Source organism: Sander lucioperca, chromosome 2 (assembly GCF_008315115.2).
Source record: "Sander lucioperca isolate FBNREF2018 chromosome 2, SLUC_FBN_1.2, whole genome shotgun sequence".
Lineage (NCBI taxonomy): Eukaryota > Metazoa > Chordata > Actinopteri > Perciformes > Percidae > Sander > Sander lucioperca.
Window position 1 is genome coordinate 29649532 of NC_050174.1, and position 16226 is coordinate 29665757.

General features: G+C 40.6%; 1 protein-coding gene across 1 annotated transcript in view; it reads left to right on the forward strand.

Annotated features, from left to right (window-relative positions):
- The window catches only part of mipol1 (mirror-image polydactyly 1), a 59402-nt gene that overhangs the window by 25597 nt on the left and 17579 nt on the right, over positions 1-16226 (forward strand). Inside the window, exons 8-9 of the mRNA XM_036008344.1 lie at positions 4010-4063; positions 12026-12120. Of these exons, the coding sequence (XP_035864237.1) occupies positions 4010-4063; positions 12026-12120 (149 nt within the window). The remainder of the gene's footprint in view (positions 1-4009; positions 4064-12025; positions 12121-16226) is intronic.

The following is a 16226-nucleotide window of genomic DNA, read 5'->3' on the forward strand; positions in this document are numbered from 1 at the left end:
CTCTCTCTCCCTCAATCTAACCAAACGGTTGTCTTTCAAATTCCCTCTGCACCAATAGGATAGCTCTCCAACCAATCAGAGCAGCGCTAGTTGATAGATTAAACTTTAAACTCTGAACACATCTTCCTTTTTTAAGAATTACTTCAGGGCCGTTCTTTGTCAAAGAAAAGATGAACTCCAAGTCTTCCAGAGTCGCGGCCAAAGCCGATTCCAAAGACTGCTGTTCACCAGCAGCAGCAGCCATAAGCCCCGCCCACCGACTCTATACACGATGTGATTGGCCTGACTAGAGTTTGGCTTTTCCAGCTCGCAAGCCAACGGAGAGTTGCTAGACGACCCTGGCTGCAGATTACATTTGCTGCCGTTAGGGTGGTCTAGATTTCTAGACTACCAAATTGTCAAAATAAAGTAACATAGATGGTTCAGATCAGTTCACTACTTACTTGAATTTGGGTGTTTAATTAAATTTTATAGCATTTGAAAAATAATTGATAAAAGAATGTTGAAAAAAGTGAATCTTTTTCGAAAGAGCTTCAAAAACATCAGAAAATATGACAACCTTTTAATTTTAAATTTTGACCCAGAAAATCTAAAAGTTGCATGATTGATGGGAAGACAACACGAGAGTTTATTAGAGAAACTGCTGAGAAACAGATTCTTGTTTCTCCTGCAGGTTTCTTTATTGGTACCCCATGATACATCTGTATTAACTAACAAAGTAACTGTACATCTGATTGGTGCATCGGAACAGTTAGACACGCCCCCTGGCCCTGATTGGTGCATCTGAACAGTTAGACACCCCCCGACGGCGTAGCGAGTAGTACGAAAGGGAGGCTGGTCGGGGGGGAGGATGGGTCAAACACTTTCACCCAGGAGACCGGGGATCGGGTCCTGCGTGTCACGTTTCCTAATCCCAACCGTAGCCTCGCGATAACACGCCACGTGACTTTAGAAAGTGGCGTGTATGTTTACGCGAAGTCATGATGTCACGTTGAACATAGGGTCTGTTGCAGCAAATATGACAGAAAGTTAGTTTTATAAGTCTTACCTACTGCACCTTTAATCCCGGGAGCTAACGTAGGAAACGCCTGAGAAGTGGGTGCTCCGTTGACCCCCCAAACCTCGCCGCTGTCTCCGTTTCTCTCCAGCTTCACCGCCTCCAGGCACCCCCATCTTTTACATTACAGTACATTACAGTACAGTACAGTTCATTACAGTTACATTACATTACAGTTCATTACCGTATGTTACAGTACAGTACAGTTACATTACATTACAGTTCATTACATTACAGTTCATTACAGTTACATTACATTACAGTTCATTACAGTATGTTACAGTACAGTACAGTACAGTTCATTACATTACAGTTCATTACAGTTACATTACAGTTCATTACAGTTACATTACATTACAGTTCATTACAGTACGTGTCATTTAGCTGACCCTTTTATCCAAAGCGACTTACAGTTGCTATATATATCAGAGGTCACACCTCTGGAGCAACTAGGGGTTGAGTGCCTTGCTCAGGGACACATTGGTTGATGTATCTCAGTGGGAATCAAACCCAGCTCTCCCACACCAAAGGCATGGGTCATATCTACTGCTCCATCACCATTAACCCCCCCTCCCTCTCACTTTCTTCACGTTAGTGTCCCAGTCAGTATATCTCCTAACAGACAGTATATATACTAACAGACAGTATATATACTAACAGTCAGTATATATACTAACAGTATATCTCCTAACAGACAGTATATATACTAACAGTCAGTATATATACTAACAGTATATCTCCTAACAGACAGTATATATACTAACAGACAGTATATATACTAACAGTCAGTATATATACTAACAGACAGTATATATACTAACAGTATATCTCCTAACAGACAGTATATATACTAACAGACAGTATATATACTAACAGTATATCTCCTAACAGACAGTATATATACTAACAGTCAGTATATATACTAACAGTATATCTCCTAACAGACAGTATATATACTAACAGTATATATACTAACAGACAGTATATATACTAACAGACAGTATATATACTAACAGTATATCTCCTAACAGACAGTATATATACTAACAGACAGTATATATACTAACAGTATATCTCCTAACAGACAGTATATATACTAACAGTATATCTCCTATCAGACAGTATATATACTAACAGACAGTATATATACTAACAGACAGTATATATACTAACAGACAGTATATATACTAACAGTCAGTATATATACTAACAGTATATCTCCTAACAGACAGTATATATACTAACAGACAGTATATATACTAACAGTCAGTATATATACTAACAGTATATCTCCTAACAGACAGTATATATACTAACAGTATATCTCCTAACAGACAGTATATATACTAACAGACAGTATATATACTAACAGTATATCTCCTAACAGACAGTATATATACTAACAGTCAGTATATATACTAACAGTATATCTCCTAACAGACAGTATATATACTAACAGACAGTATATATACTAACAGACAGTATATATACTAACAGTATATCTCCTAACAGACAGTATATATACTAACAGACAGTATATATACTAACAGACAGTATATATACTAACAGACAGTATATATACTAACAGTATATCTCCTAACAGACAGTATATATACTAACAGACAGTATATATACTAACAGACAGTATATATACTAACAGTATATCTCCTAACAGACAGTATATATACTAACAGACAGTATATATACTAACAGACAGTATATATACTAACAGTATATCTCCTAACAGACAGTATATATACTAACAGTATATATCCTAACAGACAGTACTAACAGTATATCTCCTAACAGTCAGTATATATACTAACAGACAGTATATATACTAACAGAGTAACTTCTGACAGGTAGTCTTCAGACCCCCCCACTATTAACCCCACGTCTCTGCAGCTTCGGCGCTCTGCTGCCGCTAACCCTCCGGGCGCCGCCATCTTTTAACACCCCCCCTCTACGGTAACACCTTAATCCGCCTCGCCGCCGCGCGCTGCAAGATGTTTCCAACGGCAGCGTAATCCCCAGAGGAGCTGGAGAAGAGAGAGCACTCCACGCTGGAGGATCCCCCCCCCCCCCGCTCTCATCCCTCGCTCCCTCGCTCCCTCGCCTCATCTCTCAGGGATTATCTGCCACTGCCGCAGCCGGGGCTGCTGGGAAATATTAGAAACCACAGCTGCTGCTGCTGCAGGTTATTGAGCTAATAATGACGGGTTATTACAAGTTATTAAAGAGGAAGGTTGCCGGTTTGATTCCCTCAGACGCAGAAGACTTTCTGCTTTACACAGAAACAAGAAAGAAAGAAACCAAAGCACCGACGCAGCACAAGAATTACACATCTTAATTCTAAAGGCGACAAATGTTAAAAAAAAATGGCAAAAACTTTGAGAAAAGAGACAAAAACATCAACTAAAGTTACAAAAAATACCATTTTTGTTGTGTTAAGCAAGAAACAAGCTGTAATGTAACTGACTACAATATGGGATGGATCCCTACAGAGATAGAGCTTTTAGTTAAAGAGTAAGATCCTTTAAGTTTATCATGCAACAGCCCCGAAATCACCATCACCAAACTCCACCAGACTCCATGTAGATAATCAGGACTTTTAGCATGTATAGAGCCAGCATATTTCCACATGTAAATGGGTGAATTAAGGGTTTATTTCAACCAAACCAGAGTGGTGATTGTTGGAACAGTGGAAAGATGAACCAAGACGGCTTTTGATAGTTTGATTTAGTTTCTGTCCACTTTGAATGAAGTGTGTTTTACGATGATAAAAGTACTGATTATTTACATGGAGTCTGGTGGTGTTTGGCAACAACCATTTCTACCACTTTATTATCATAAACTGTTAAATGTGAGATCGTTTTAAGGAAGCTGGTGATGTCATCAGTGATGTCATCATCAATAATAACTATCTGATGTGTATTTTGGTTTTCTCTGCAGTATAAACGTCTCGAACAGGAAGTGATGCGGGAGAGAGAGCAGAGGGCGAGCGAGGTAAACATATACACACACACACACACACACACACACACACACACAGACACACACACACACACACACACACACACACACACACACACACACACACACACACACACACACACACACACACACACACACACACACACACACACACACACACAGACACACACACAGACACACACACACACACACACACACACACACACACACACACACACACACACACACACACACACACACACACACACACACACACACACACACACACACACACACACACACACACACACACACTCATATTCACTGCTACTCACATATTAACTGGAGGTCTCTGTGTTGAATGGCGTTGATGGGATGTCTGCTCAGTCGTCATGACAACCTGCCCTGGAGGCGCTGCAGCGTGTTTGCCAACAACTTGTTATTCTAACAGGGTCGCTGTGTGTGTGTCTGTGTGTGTGTGTGTGTACGTTTTAAACTGTGATGCGAAGTGTCAAAGGACTGTTTGCACCCATAGACACACACATATATATATATATAGATGTGACGTGAGCAACCTGTCTGAAAGTTGGAAGTCTTCTGGTAGCTGTGCGTTAACTGTTAAATGTGAGATCGTTTTAAGGAAATCTCAATCATTCCCAATGTAGCAGAGACGGAGAGCGTAGGTATATGTAAGGAGATAACATAGACACAGGCTAATTATTGATCACTAAAATGATAGTTAACATTAGTAATTAAACTTAAACAGCTAATGGAAGTCCAAACTGCCTGAGAGCTTCTCCTGTACTATACGGTAATTCCTCTACTGTGAGACAGTAAGTCTTGTGGTTATGACCCAATCGTTAGCCTATTTTTATAAAAACGTCTGCTACGGAGCCATAACGTGAGCTACAAGGTAATGGAGCCTTTTATACATTGTTGTGTTTCTTTAGAAATAAACAATGGACAAATAGAGTCTTTAAACTCTTCAGATGTAAAGTTATTCTCTGTCAAAGTGACGTCAAAATGAATGGGAGTCAATGGGATGCTAACGGGAGCTGATGGCTTGGTAGCATCAAAATGGCGCCATGGATGAGTCTCTCAAAATCTGAGTAAAATCTTCTAAACTGACCTTTGTTGATCTGAAATGAAGACAGATTCAGCAACTGCACGGCCTATTTCTCTCTTCAAATGTTTTCAGAAACACGTTTCGGTGAACTATTTTAGTCCAATATGAGATCATATTCTGAACGAGCCGCCATGACAGTCTGGCTGTGAATTTCTGGAGAAACCAGACCCACGTGACGCGTTCATCCAATCAGCTGCCGGTTTTCATTTTCTGGGAAACAATACAGATTAGCGCCACCTGCTGCTATGGAGACGTATTACGTTTCGTGCACGTGCAGAGCGTACCCTCAAGTCGGCGGCGCCTCAGTGTGTTTTGAGGTATTTTTTTGGACCTCGGGGACTGATCAGTCTGACTGGCTTTACTGCCGACGGCCAGCCGTCTGGTCGGTGTGTAACGGCCGTCTGGTCGGTGTGTGACAGCCGTCTGGTCGGTGTGTAATCTGGTCGGTGTGTGACGGCCGTCTGGTCGGTGTGTAATCTGGTCGGTGTGTAACAGCTCTGTTAGGTCTGAGTTCTGTAGGAAGGCTGAAACATTAATGATGGTAAAATAGGCCACTGGCCTGACTTCACTCAGCAGCCAAAAAAACAATAGTAATATACTGAGTAGCTGGTATATAGTAATATACTGAGTAGATGGTATATAGTAATATACTGAGTAGCTGGTATATAGTAATGTACTGAGTAGCTGGTATATAGTAATGTACTGAGTAGCTGGTATATAGTAATATACTGAGTAGATGGTATATAGTAATGTACTGAGTAGCTGGTATATAGTAATGTACTGAGTAGCTGGTATATAGTAATGTACTGAGTAGCTGGTATATAGAGTAGCTGGTATATAGTAATATATTTATGGCCATATGGGGACTGTAAGTAGTTACTTGGAAGCGTTAATGAGGATATATATTTATATATATATATATACTAGTGCTGTCAGTTAAACGTGTTATACATACCGTTAACGCCAACCCATTTTAACGCTGTACAATTTTTTTATCGTGAGATTAAGTTCTTTTTTGCCTAGCAAACTTTGTAGTTTTTTTCACATGCTGTTGCAACAACTAGTAACGTTAGAAAAACTACAACACCACACCGGATCTAGCTAGACCGGAAACACAACCACAGGCACGCTGCACACACAGTAGGAGGCTACGTTACGTTTTGAGTGGATGGCGAGCGCGAGACGCAGAAATAGACGCCAATAAGATTCTGAATGGAAAGTTGACTTTAAGAAGTTGTGGAGGGGGATGGTAGTCTCACCATACAGCCTGTAGGACACGGAGGAATCAGCCACACTGGAACTGCTGCAGAGTCCAAACGCTGTCTCATTAACCGGTGATCACTGGACGTTAGTGAGGAATCAACATTATTTAGGAGTTACTAAACACTAGATGGACTATATATATATATATATATATGTGTATATGTATATCAGCATACGGTTTTAGGACTGGGTTGTTGGTATAGTTTTTTGAGTGTTTTTGTCATTTGGGACATTGTCCCCCCTTTTCTGTCCAGGAGAATTGTTACATTCCTTATTAGAGAAACGTAAAGGTTACCAATGTCCTGCTGTGGCGTCTGGTTTTGGACCATTTAGTTTGTACTGTAGAAGCAGAGTTTTAGTGTTACATCTCAGTTAGGTTAGGGACTTGGAGGAATTGTGCAATAATGACAGATTCACACATTTTTCTTTAGTTTACAGTAAATACATAATTACAAATCTTAAAGTCAAGTTCATAAAGTAACTTTCTTTGCATTCATTTGATTCCCAATCAAGATCCACTGGTAAGAATGGCTTTTGATTGTTAATATGGACTTAAAAACTGTTGCAAATGCAAAATCATAGAATTTTATTCATGTGATAAAACATGCAATTAATCGTGATTAACTATAGAAATTTGGCGATTAATCACAATTAAAAAAAATCGTTTGACAGCCCTAATTTATTTCAATGCGTCTGATTTCCAACACCAGTCTGTCTATTTCCTATAATGGGTTTATTTATTAATTGATTCCATCGTTGATGGCGAACTGATTTCAGATAGTTTCGTGTCTTCCTCCAGCAGCTCCGGCTGCATCTGTTTTCTGCTGAAATATATTAAATTTTGTTATTAATGTTTCACTCGCTGAAGTCTGTTAATGAGTCCGGGGGCTCCGAGGGGATTAGAGCCGGCAGACATTTTTAATTTCCCACAGAAACACCAGCAGCTGCCATCACAGAAACACACGCCAAGACCACGTCACCGAAACACACGCCAAGTACACGTCACAGCCGAAAACACCGTCACAGACACAGAGACACCGAAAACACAGACACAGAGACGCCGAAAACACGGTCACAGACACAGAGACGCCGAAAACACAGACACAGAGATGCCGAAAACACAGTCACAGACACAGAGACGCCGAAAACACGTCACATCATAAATCCTGAAAACATTGAAATGAACATCAAACAGACCTTCAGTGGTGTGTCAGCTGACCGGGGGTGCTGAATTTGGGGGCTAATTTGTGGTGAACTGGCACTTTAACGCCTCATGTTAAAGGTCAGAGTCCCCCCCCCTCTGTGATTGGCCGGCGCGTGGCGGTAAAGGTCGGCTCCCTGATCCTCTCATTATGAAATTATTCTGATTATAATATTTATTAATAAGTCGACGGGAGAAGACACATATTGACTCTCAGCGTTTGGTTTCTCTTTTGATGTTTCACTTTAAAGTCCAGAGCTCATTAGCATAAAGGGGAGGGGGGGGGGGGGGCGGTCCCTCACATCAGAGAGACTTACACAGACTGGGGGACCTTCAGGTCACCTAAACCTCCAACAAAGTCACAAAAACATAACAAAAACTGACAAAGATGTCGAAGCAACACTGTCCTGTAACTTTCTTTGAACTATTGTGGGTTAATTTTAAATATTGTAACATTAACGTCTTAGACGTACTGTATGTGTTCCTGATTTGATTTGAGTATTTCTATAACCTGTGCATACAACAGGAAACTGTATTTCATCTTGAAGAACAAACACACAGGGCCCTGTCTTGCACTCAGCGCGATTGACTTTGTACCTCGACGCATGTATCATTCCTATTTTGCACCCGACGGCCAGCAGACTTTTCCCTCCACAGACTCACGTCGGTAAATTAGGGAATCAACTTGCGCTCCCGGGGGCGGTTCAGCAAAAAGAGGAGGCGTGTTCCGGTGCAAACGTTCCCTAGTGCTATTTTGCAGCATGTAGAGTGTGCACACCGCGCATTCACTTTGCTTCTCTCATCTCACGGACCCAGCAGTTCCCATTTTTGCAAACCATACATAAATACAAGGAAAAATATGACCTTGTTTTACACAACATTTCCATGAATCATGGATGTGATGATGACATAAATGAGGAAATATTAGAGGACTTAAGGAGATGTGAAGTTGAGCTGCATGTGCCGATGCCCCAGCAGCAGCACGGGAGAGGAGAGACAGAAGAGCTGCATCGTCTATAGTGAGGTCATCTCGGTCTGATGTTAGACTACACTGCAAAAATATCACCATGCATTCATAACCTCGTGATTCAGTGAGAGTGAGCCCAAAACATCGGGAAGTATGTTTTTGTGACATTTCTTTATTTACATTTTGTCGAAAAGAAAAATTAATAGCAAATGTCAGTCTCCTCGGCTGTGAACCGCTCCTGGCGTGCGCCCATGGATGTTTTAAGAGCAAATCCACCATTATAATAGCAATCCACCATTATAATAGCAATCCACCATTATAATAGCAATCCGTCATTATAATAGCAATCCACCATTATAGTAGCAATCCACCATTATAATAGCAATCCGCCATTATAGTAGCAATCCACCATTATAATAGCAATCCACCATTATAGTAGCAATCCACCATTATAGTAGCAATCCACCATTATAGTAGCAATCCACCATTATAATAGCAATCCACCATTATAGTAGCAATCCACCATTATAATAGCAATCCACCATTATAGTAGCAATCCACCATTATAGTAGCAATCCGTCATGGAACAAGCACGCCTGCTTTTAAAGGGAATGTGAGATAATGCTCTGATTGGTTTATTGCACATTACGCCCAAACCACCCCTATGAGTAATGTAGCTACTTCAGACCAACCCATTTCAGATTTATGTCGGGCGCAAGACTCATTTATCCCGCCGGTATCATAGCAACAGCGCCCGAGATCTGCCCACAAAGCTACTTGCGTTTCAGATCGTTAAAATAGGGCCCTAGATGTTTAACATCAAAATGACTAAATAAATAGTGGGTGGGGTCTGGCCTCCTTAGCCCTCTCCAGTGGGTGGGGTCTGGCCTCTTTAGCCCTCTCCAGTGGGCGGGGTCTGGCCTCTTTAGCCCTCTCCAGTGGGCGGGGTCTGGGCTCCTTGTTGCTACATGCTGCAAACAGTCATTACATCTTGGACTACGTGCGTCACCGTCGAACGGACCAGACTCTCTTTGGCTCGGCTAGCTTGGCTAGCAATGGATTCCACCTCAAACAAAAACTAAAATATATCGGAAGAAAATAGGAAATCATAATCGTGAATGGATGGATTTGTTTCAACGCCGCTGGCCTGTCAACATGTTTGATCTGCGGCGAGAAATTCAATTCAATTCAATTCAATTTTATTTATAGTATCAAATCATAACAAGAGTTATCTCGAGACACTTTACAGATAGATTAGGTCTAGACCACACTCTATAAAGCCCCAACAATTCCAATAGTTCCCCCAAGAGCAAGCATTAGCAGTGGCTATTGCGACAGTGGCGAGGAAAAACTCCCTTTTAGGAAGAAACCTCGGCAGACCCAGACTCTTGGTGGGCGGTGTCTGACGGTTGGGGTTATGACGGTACAGGATGTAGCGTGGCACAGCAGAGCATGGGTGGACGCGGTGGACGCTGTAGGACGTAGCCGGGCATTGCAGGGAATCGCAGAGCGTAGCAGGGTGTAGCAGGTCCATAGCCACAGCTGAACCCAAGACCCAGGTCTTGGTGTCGCCCTAATCCGAGGCGATGTTCTGGGCGAAGAAGAAACATAAGGACTCTGGGGAGTAAACTCCCCAGAGCTAGGTGAGTAACAAGCACTTCTGAGACATGATGTGCATAAAAGGAAACAAAAGAAAAGAGCGTGTCATAAGAAGGAACTTCCTCGGCAGTCTAGAATTATAACAGCATAACTAGGAGAGGCACTATATTATTGATTATACGATAGGTAAATCTGATGACTGTAAAGAGAAGCAGAGAAAAGCAGGGGTGCTGTGTACACCCTGCCCCGCCGGTCTAGGCGTTCACTGCAACTCCTCACTCCCTAACTATAAGCTTTATCAAAGAGGAGAGTTTTCAGTTTAGTCTTAAATGTAGCGACGGTGTCTGCCCCCCGAACCCAGATTGGGAGCTGGTTCCACAGGAGAGGAGCCTGATAGCTGAAGGCTCTGCCTCCCATTCTACTTTTAGAGACTCTAGGAACCACAAGTAACTCTGCATTCTGGGAGCGTAGTGCTCTAGTGGGACAATAAGGTACTAAGAGGTCCTCAAGATATGAAGGAGCTTGACCATTTAGAGCTTTATAGGTCAGAAATGTAATATTGATAGACATCTCCAACACAAGCTAACTGTATGTTAGTACCAGAGCAGCTCGAAGGCCTTTCACCTTCACACTGATTTGATAGTGAATGTTTCTGACCCCTGAACCATTCAGCTCTAACTTCTACTACATGTGGGATTATTCTCTACTAGCTAACGTGGACGGGATGTTTTATCCTCCGTCTCTCATTACACCGGCTCTCTTTCCTTCCCACAATGCACCTAGAGCTCTGCTGTCTCAGTGAAGCATATAATCCTCATTATGAAGTGTGTTGACACTCGTGTTGGTTAATTAGCCAATTAGGTAATTAATCCTTTATTTAAAGAGCCTCAGGGGATCAGACGAGCAGTCAAATGTTTAATATCAAGTTAAGATCCACCGGTCTGATGAACACAGCCAGCCATTTTTTTTTTAACCTTTATTTATCCAGGTAAGTCAATTGAGAACAATTTCTAATTTGCAACGACAACCTGTCACATTCACACAGTTACACATTCATACCTGGAAGCTGCCCAGTACTACCACAGTCTGATCTGATCACATTCATACAGGAAGCTGCCCAGTACTACCACAGTCTGATCTGACCACATTCATACAGGAAGATGCCCAGTACTACCACAGTCTGATCTGATCACATTCATACCTGGAAGCTGCCCAGTACTACCACAGTCTGATCTGGAGGTTAAGGGGCCTTGCTCAAAGGCACCTCAGTGGTGGTAATGAGGGAGGGACAAGCACTGCCTTTTCACTTTCCCCACCCATATTTTATCCTGTCGGTCTGGGGATTGAACCGGCAACCTCCCGGTCCCAACCTCGCTTCTCTAACTTTTAGGCTACTGTACTTAAATAGAATTTGTATCTGTACTTTACTTCATTATTTATATTTCTGGAAACTTGTACTTTTACTCCACTATATTTCTACTCTACATCTTCGTTACTCGTTACTACAAAATAAAGTCAGAAGTTTGTTTATGTTCATGTTCTGGTCCAGTTGGTGACGGTTTGTTGCCAAGCGCCAAAACCATAAGTACAGTAATATCAGATACTTTAAGTAAAAAGGAGACTTTACCAAAGTCATTTTTTTGGGAAGCTATTTGTATTTTTACTCAAGTATTGCTTACAAGTACTTTATATAAGACATATAACATCATCACGTTCACATGCATCATTAGTTCTGCCTTCAGACTCCATGTTACCCTGAACACATCATTAGTTCTGCCTTCACAGACTGTTACCCTGAATGCATCGTTAATGTTTGTGACTTTGTTTTTGTCCAATCAGATGGAGCTGCTGAGGCTTCAGAGAGAAAGGGGCGGGGCCCTGGAGGACCGACGTCAGCTGGAGGCGGGGCTACAGCTGCTACGAGTCAATCACAGGTCAGACGTTGAAAAGTTAGAATAATAAGTTTATTTGTATCGGACCTTTGCGAAAAAGTAGTTTACAAAGTGCTTTGACAGAGGACAACAGAGCCCATATCTATGATAGTAGCAGAAAACAGAAGATAGGACAGCTTCACTGTCGAAAGACGTGACAAAAACTTTGGAAAAAACGACAGAAATGGCGGGGGGGGGACAGCAGAAAGAAAGCAACAAAAACTTTGAAGATTGTTACCAACATGTTGGAAAGAAGGTAGGTGGTGTCAAAAACCTGCTGGCCAGCACAAAGCATTGTTGGTAGAAACACAGATATAAAGAGGTACAACGCAGCGATAGGTTCACTAAACAACTGCCTTAAAATCCATCAGCCAATTAATTGATTATAATAGTATTATTTTATGAGTAATATATGAAAAATCTCATGTATCCCCCCTGCAGTACTCCAAAGTACTTGTAGGGGTACACGTACACACATTTGACAACCACTGTTTAAACCAAGCGGGTCAGCGAGCGTCCTGACAGTGTAGCTCCTATGGGGAGATTCTGATGCTACCAAGCCATCACCTCCCGTTCATGGGCGTAAATCTGATCTAACAGTAGGGGGGGACAATAAACATAACATTTCTGAAGAGCAATTTTTGAAGGGGACACAAATAATACAGCCAATTATACTCTTAGAGGACGTGTACACAGAAGAAAGCCTTACTATCATTAGTGTAGCATGGAGACTGTACCATTACCCTTCTTTTCAGTGTTTCTCTTGATTCAATGAAAAAGCTGACTAAATTGACCAAAATATTCTTCTTTAAAACCATGTATTTATTTTTAAGTTGTTTATAATCAAGCCACAAAAATACCTTAAAACATAATGACTTATTTTGAAAAAGTGTCCCCATATAAAAGAAATGCAATGCTATTGTACACTTGTTAAATTAGCTGATCATAATGTAAATTAGTGAGCTACTGGTAAAGCTCATCTGCTCACCCTGAAAGCACACACCTCCAAAAATATGAACTGAGCTCAACACACTTACCTGAGACTCTACACCTGACTGGCCCTGGTCTCCCTGAGACTCTACACCTGACTGTCCCTGGTCTCCCTGAGACTCTCCACCTGACTGTCCCTGGTCTCCCTGAGACTCTCCACCTGACTGGCCCTGGTCTCCCTGAGACTCTCCACCTGACTGGCCCTGGTCTCCCTGAGACTCTCCACCTGACTGTCACTGGTCTCCCTGAGACTCTCCACCTGACTGTCCCTGGTCTACCTGAGACTCTCCACCTGACTGGCCCTGGTCTCCTTGTTCCTCAGGTCTTTCTGTCTTCTTTGCCAGTGACATAGTGACGTTAGTATTTCCATAAGCACCCATTCTTATAAAGATGTTACTTACTTGGCGTTTTGTTGTACTGAAAAAGGATCTTATGTCTGTTTTTCTTTTCTCTGTTATTTTTCACAACAACACAAATCTTTAACGTCAGATGTCTAAATATGAGTTAGGTTCATAGGTTCACCCTGCGGTCATATTATAATTATAAAATTATCTTGCATCCTCCACATAAATATTAGGTTTCGTCTGGGACAGAGGATATATATTTAACTGATCAGCCACTTAATTTCATATTCAGCAATACACAACTGTAGATCTTCAATATTAACCCTAATATCAGTTCACACACATAACATTAGGTTTATCACCGTGGTAACGTTAGTTGTAGTGGGTGCATTTCTATCCAACAAGCTATTAAATAAGCTAGCTAACGTTACATTATATTACACTAACATAGCAAACTTTTTGTCATAACTAATTCATTACTCAGCATCATTTCTATTTGAGAAAAGAACAACTTCATCCGATGTTTGATGTGAATAAAACAGCCTTGAACCGCCTACTTACTACATACCTGTCACTACCATAGACTGTATATTATTATTATTATTATTATTATTATTCATATTATACAGTCTATGGTCACTACCCGATGTGACTGGGAGTCTACCTATTATCCTGTAGGCAGGCAGTGGACCAAACCACTGTGGTTTGGTCCTCCCAGGAAAGGGAGGGGGGATTCGAAATGTTTCTAAACTTAAAAAGCATTTCTTGGGGTTTGTATTGTTTTACTACTTACACTTGGGATTTACGCCCTTGCTCCCGTTAGCATCCCATTGACTGCCATTCATTTTGACGTCACTTTCACAGAGAATAACTTTACATCTGAAGAGTTTAAAGACTCTATTTGTCCATTGTTTATTTCTAAAGAAACACGACAATGTATAAAAGGCTCCATTACCTTGTAGCTCACGTTATGGCTCCGTAGCAGACGTTTTTATAAAAATAGGCTAACTATTGGGTCATAACCACGAGACTTACTGTCTCATAGTAGAGGAATTACCGTATAGTACAGGAGAAGCTCTCAGGCAGTTATTAGCACTATCATTTTAGAGATCAATAATTAGCCTGTGTCTATGTTATCTCCTTACATATACCTACGCTCTCCGTCTCTGCTAGATTGGGAATGATTGAGATTTCTCTTGGTACAGCTACCAGAAGACTTCCAACTTTCAGACAGGTTGCTCACGTCACATCTACGTCTTCAAGCTCAGTTGGAGGCTGCTCAGTAACGCTCAGCCATCACCGGGAAAGAGACTTCACTGGTCTCCGTCGAAGTCTACGGCGTCGATTTGTCCATTTCTTTAACTGTCTATGAGTTAGCTGGTCGAGATGCTTAACTCTGTTCCACAACACGTAACGTTAGAAAAGAGATTCAACAGATAACTGTTGAATGTGATAGGGTAACAAGACAATAACAAAAGATGATGAAAAGAAGGCAGTATATACGTATACTGCTGATAAATGAAGTATTTGTGTCTAGAATGTGTGGGGATAGCGTGGGTCGACGGTACTGGTTGACACAGACAGACAGGTTTGAATCAAGCTTTATTTAAAATGAACATGCAGCACAATCACCGTTAACGCTGATGGAGTTCACACAGAGGCTTCTCACTAAAACATTCATGTCAAACACAAACACCACATTAATACGTTTAATGATCATATTTTAGAGCAGAAATGTGGTTTAGATATTCACAGAATCAACAGGATCTCCTTTCTGCTTCCTGTTTGTCGCGAGATGACGCGTCACTCACACGGCCAATAAGGAGACAGAGATGATACGTCACTCACACAGCCAATAAGGAGACAGAGATGACAGCACACATCCTGTAAAGCCCCATATGCAGTATATATCATACATAGTAGTATGCAGTATATATTACACAAAGTATTATGCAGTATATATTATACATAGTAGTATGCAGTATATATTACACAAAGTATTATGCAGTATATATTATACATAGTAGTATGCAGTATATATTACACAAAGTATTATGCAGTATATATTATACATAGTAGTATGCAGTATATATTACACAAAGTATTATGCAGTATATATTATACATAGTATTATGCAGTATATATTACACATAGTATTATGCAGTATATATTACACATAGTATTATGCAGTATATATTATACATAGTATCAGTTGTTATTGAGTCTGTGATGAAACTAGAGCCACAGACAAATACTTCTACTCAAAAAGCAATGTTAAAATAAAAAAAAGAATATATATATATATATATATATATATATATATATATAGTCATTTAAGCGCCAAAACAATTCATCCACCTGAGTGAACATCTGAAGAATATATATGATCAGATAAATATGGAAATACCTTAAAAGGAGAATTTAAGAAATGTGTAAAAATGGAGAAAAATCCCTCCGAGCAACTGTTTAACATAAATCCCAAAAAACAGTCAAATGAACAAGCCAGAAAAGAAATGAAGTAATAAAAATAAAACGTATCCCTCCTGGTGTCCTCCGGTCTAATCTGACCGTTTAAAAAATGTTTCTTTATCAGAAATTTGGGTTTCTTTCAACCACATCGTCAAAAAAAAATACCCTTGATGGTTCCGTAAAATACATGATTAGTTCACTACTTTCATTGAATTTGGGTGTTTTATCCAATTTTATAGCATTTTGGAGAAAAAAAATATACAAGAACTTTTAAAAAATGGACAAAAATTTAGTTTTAAATTTGGA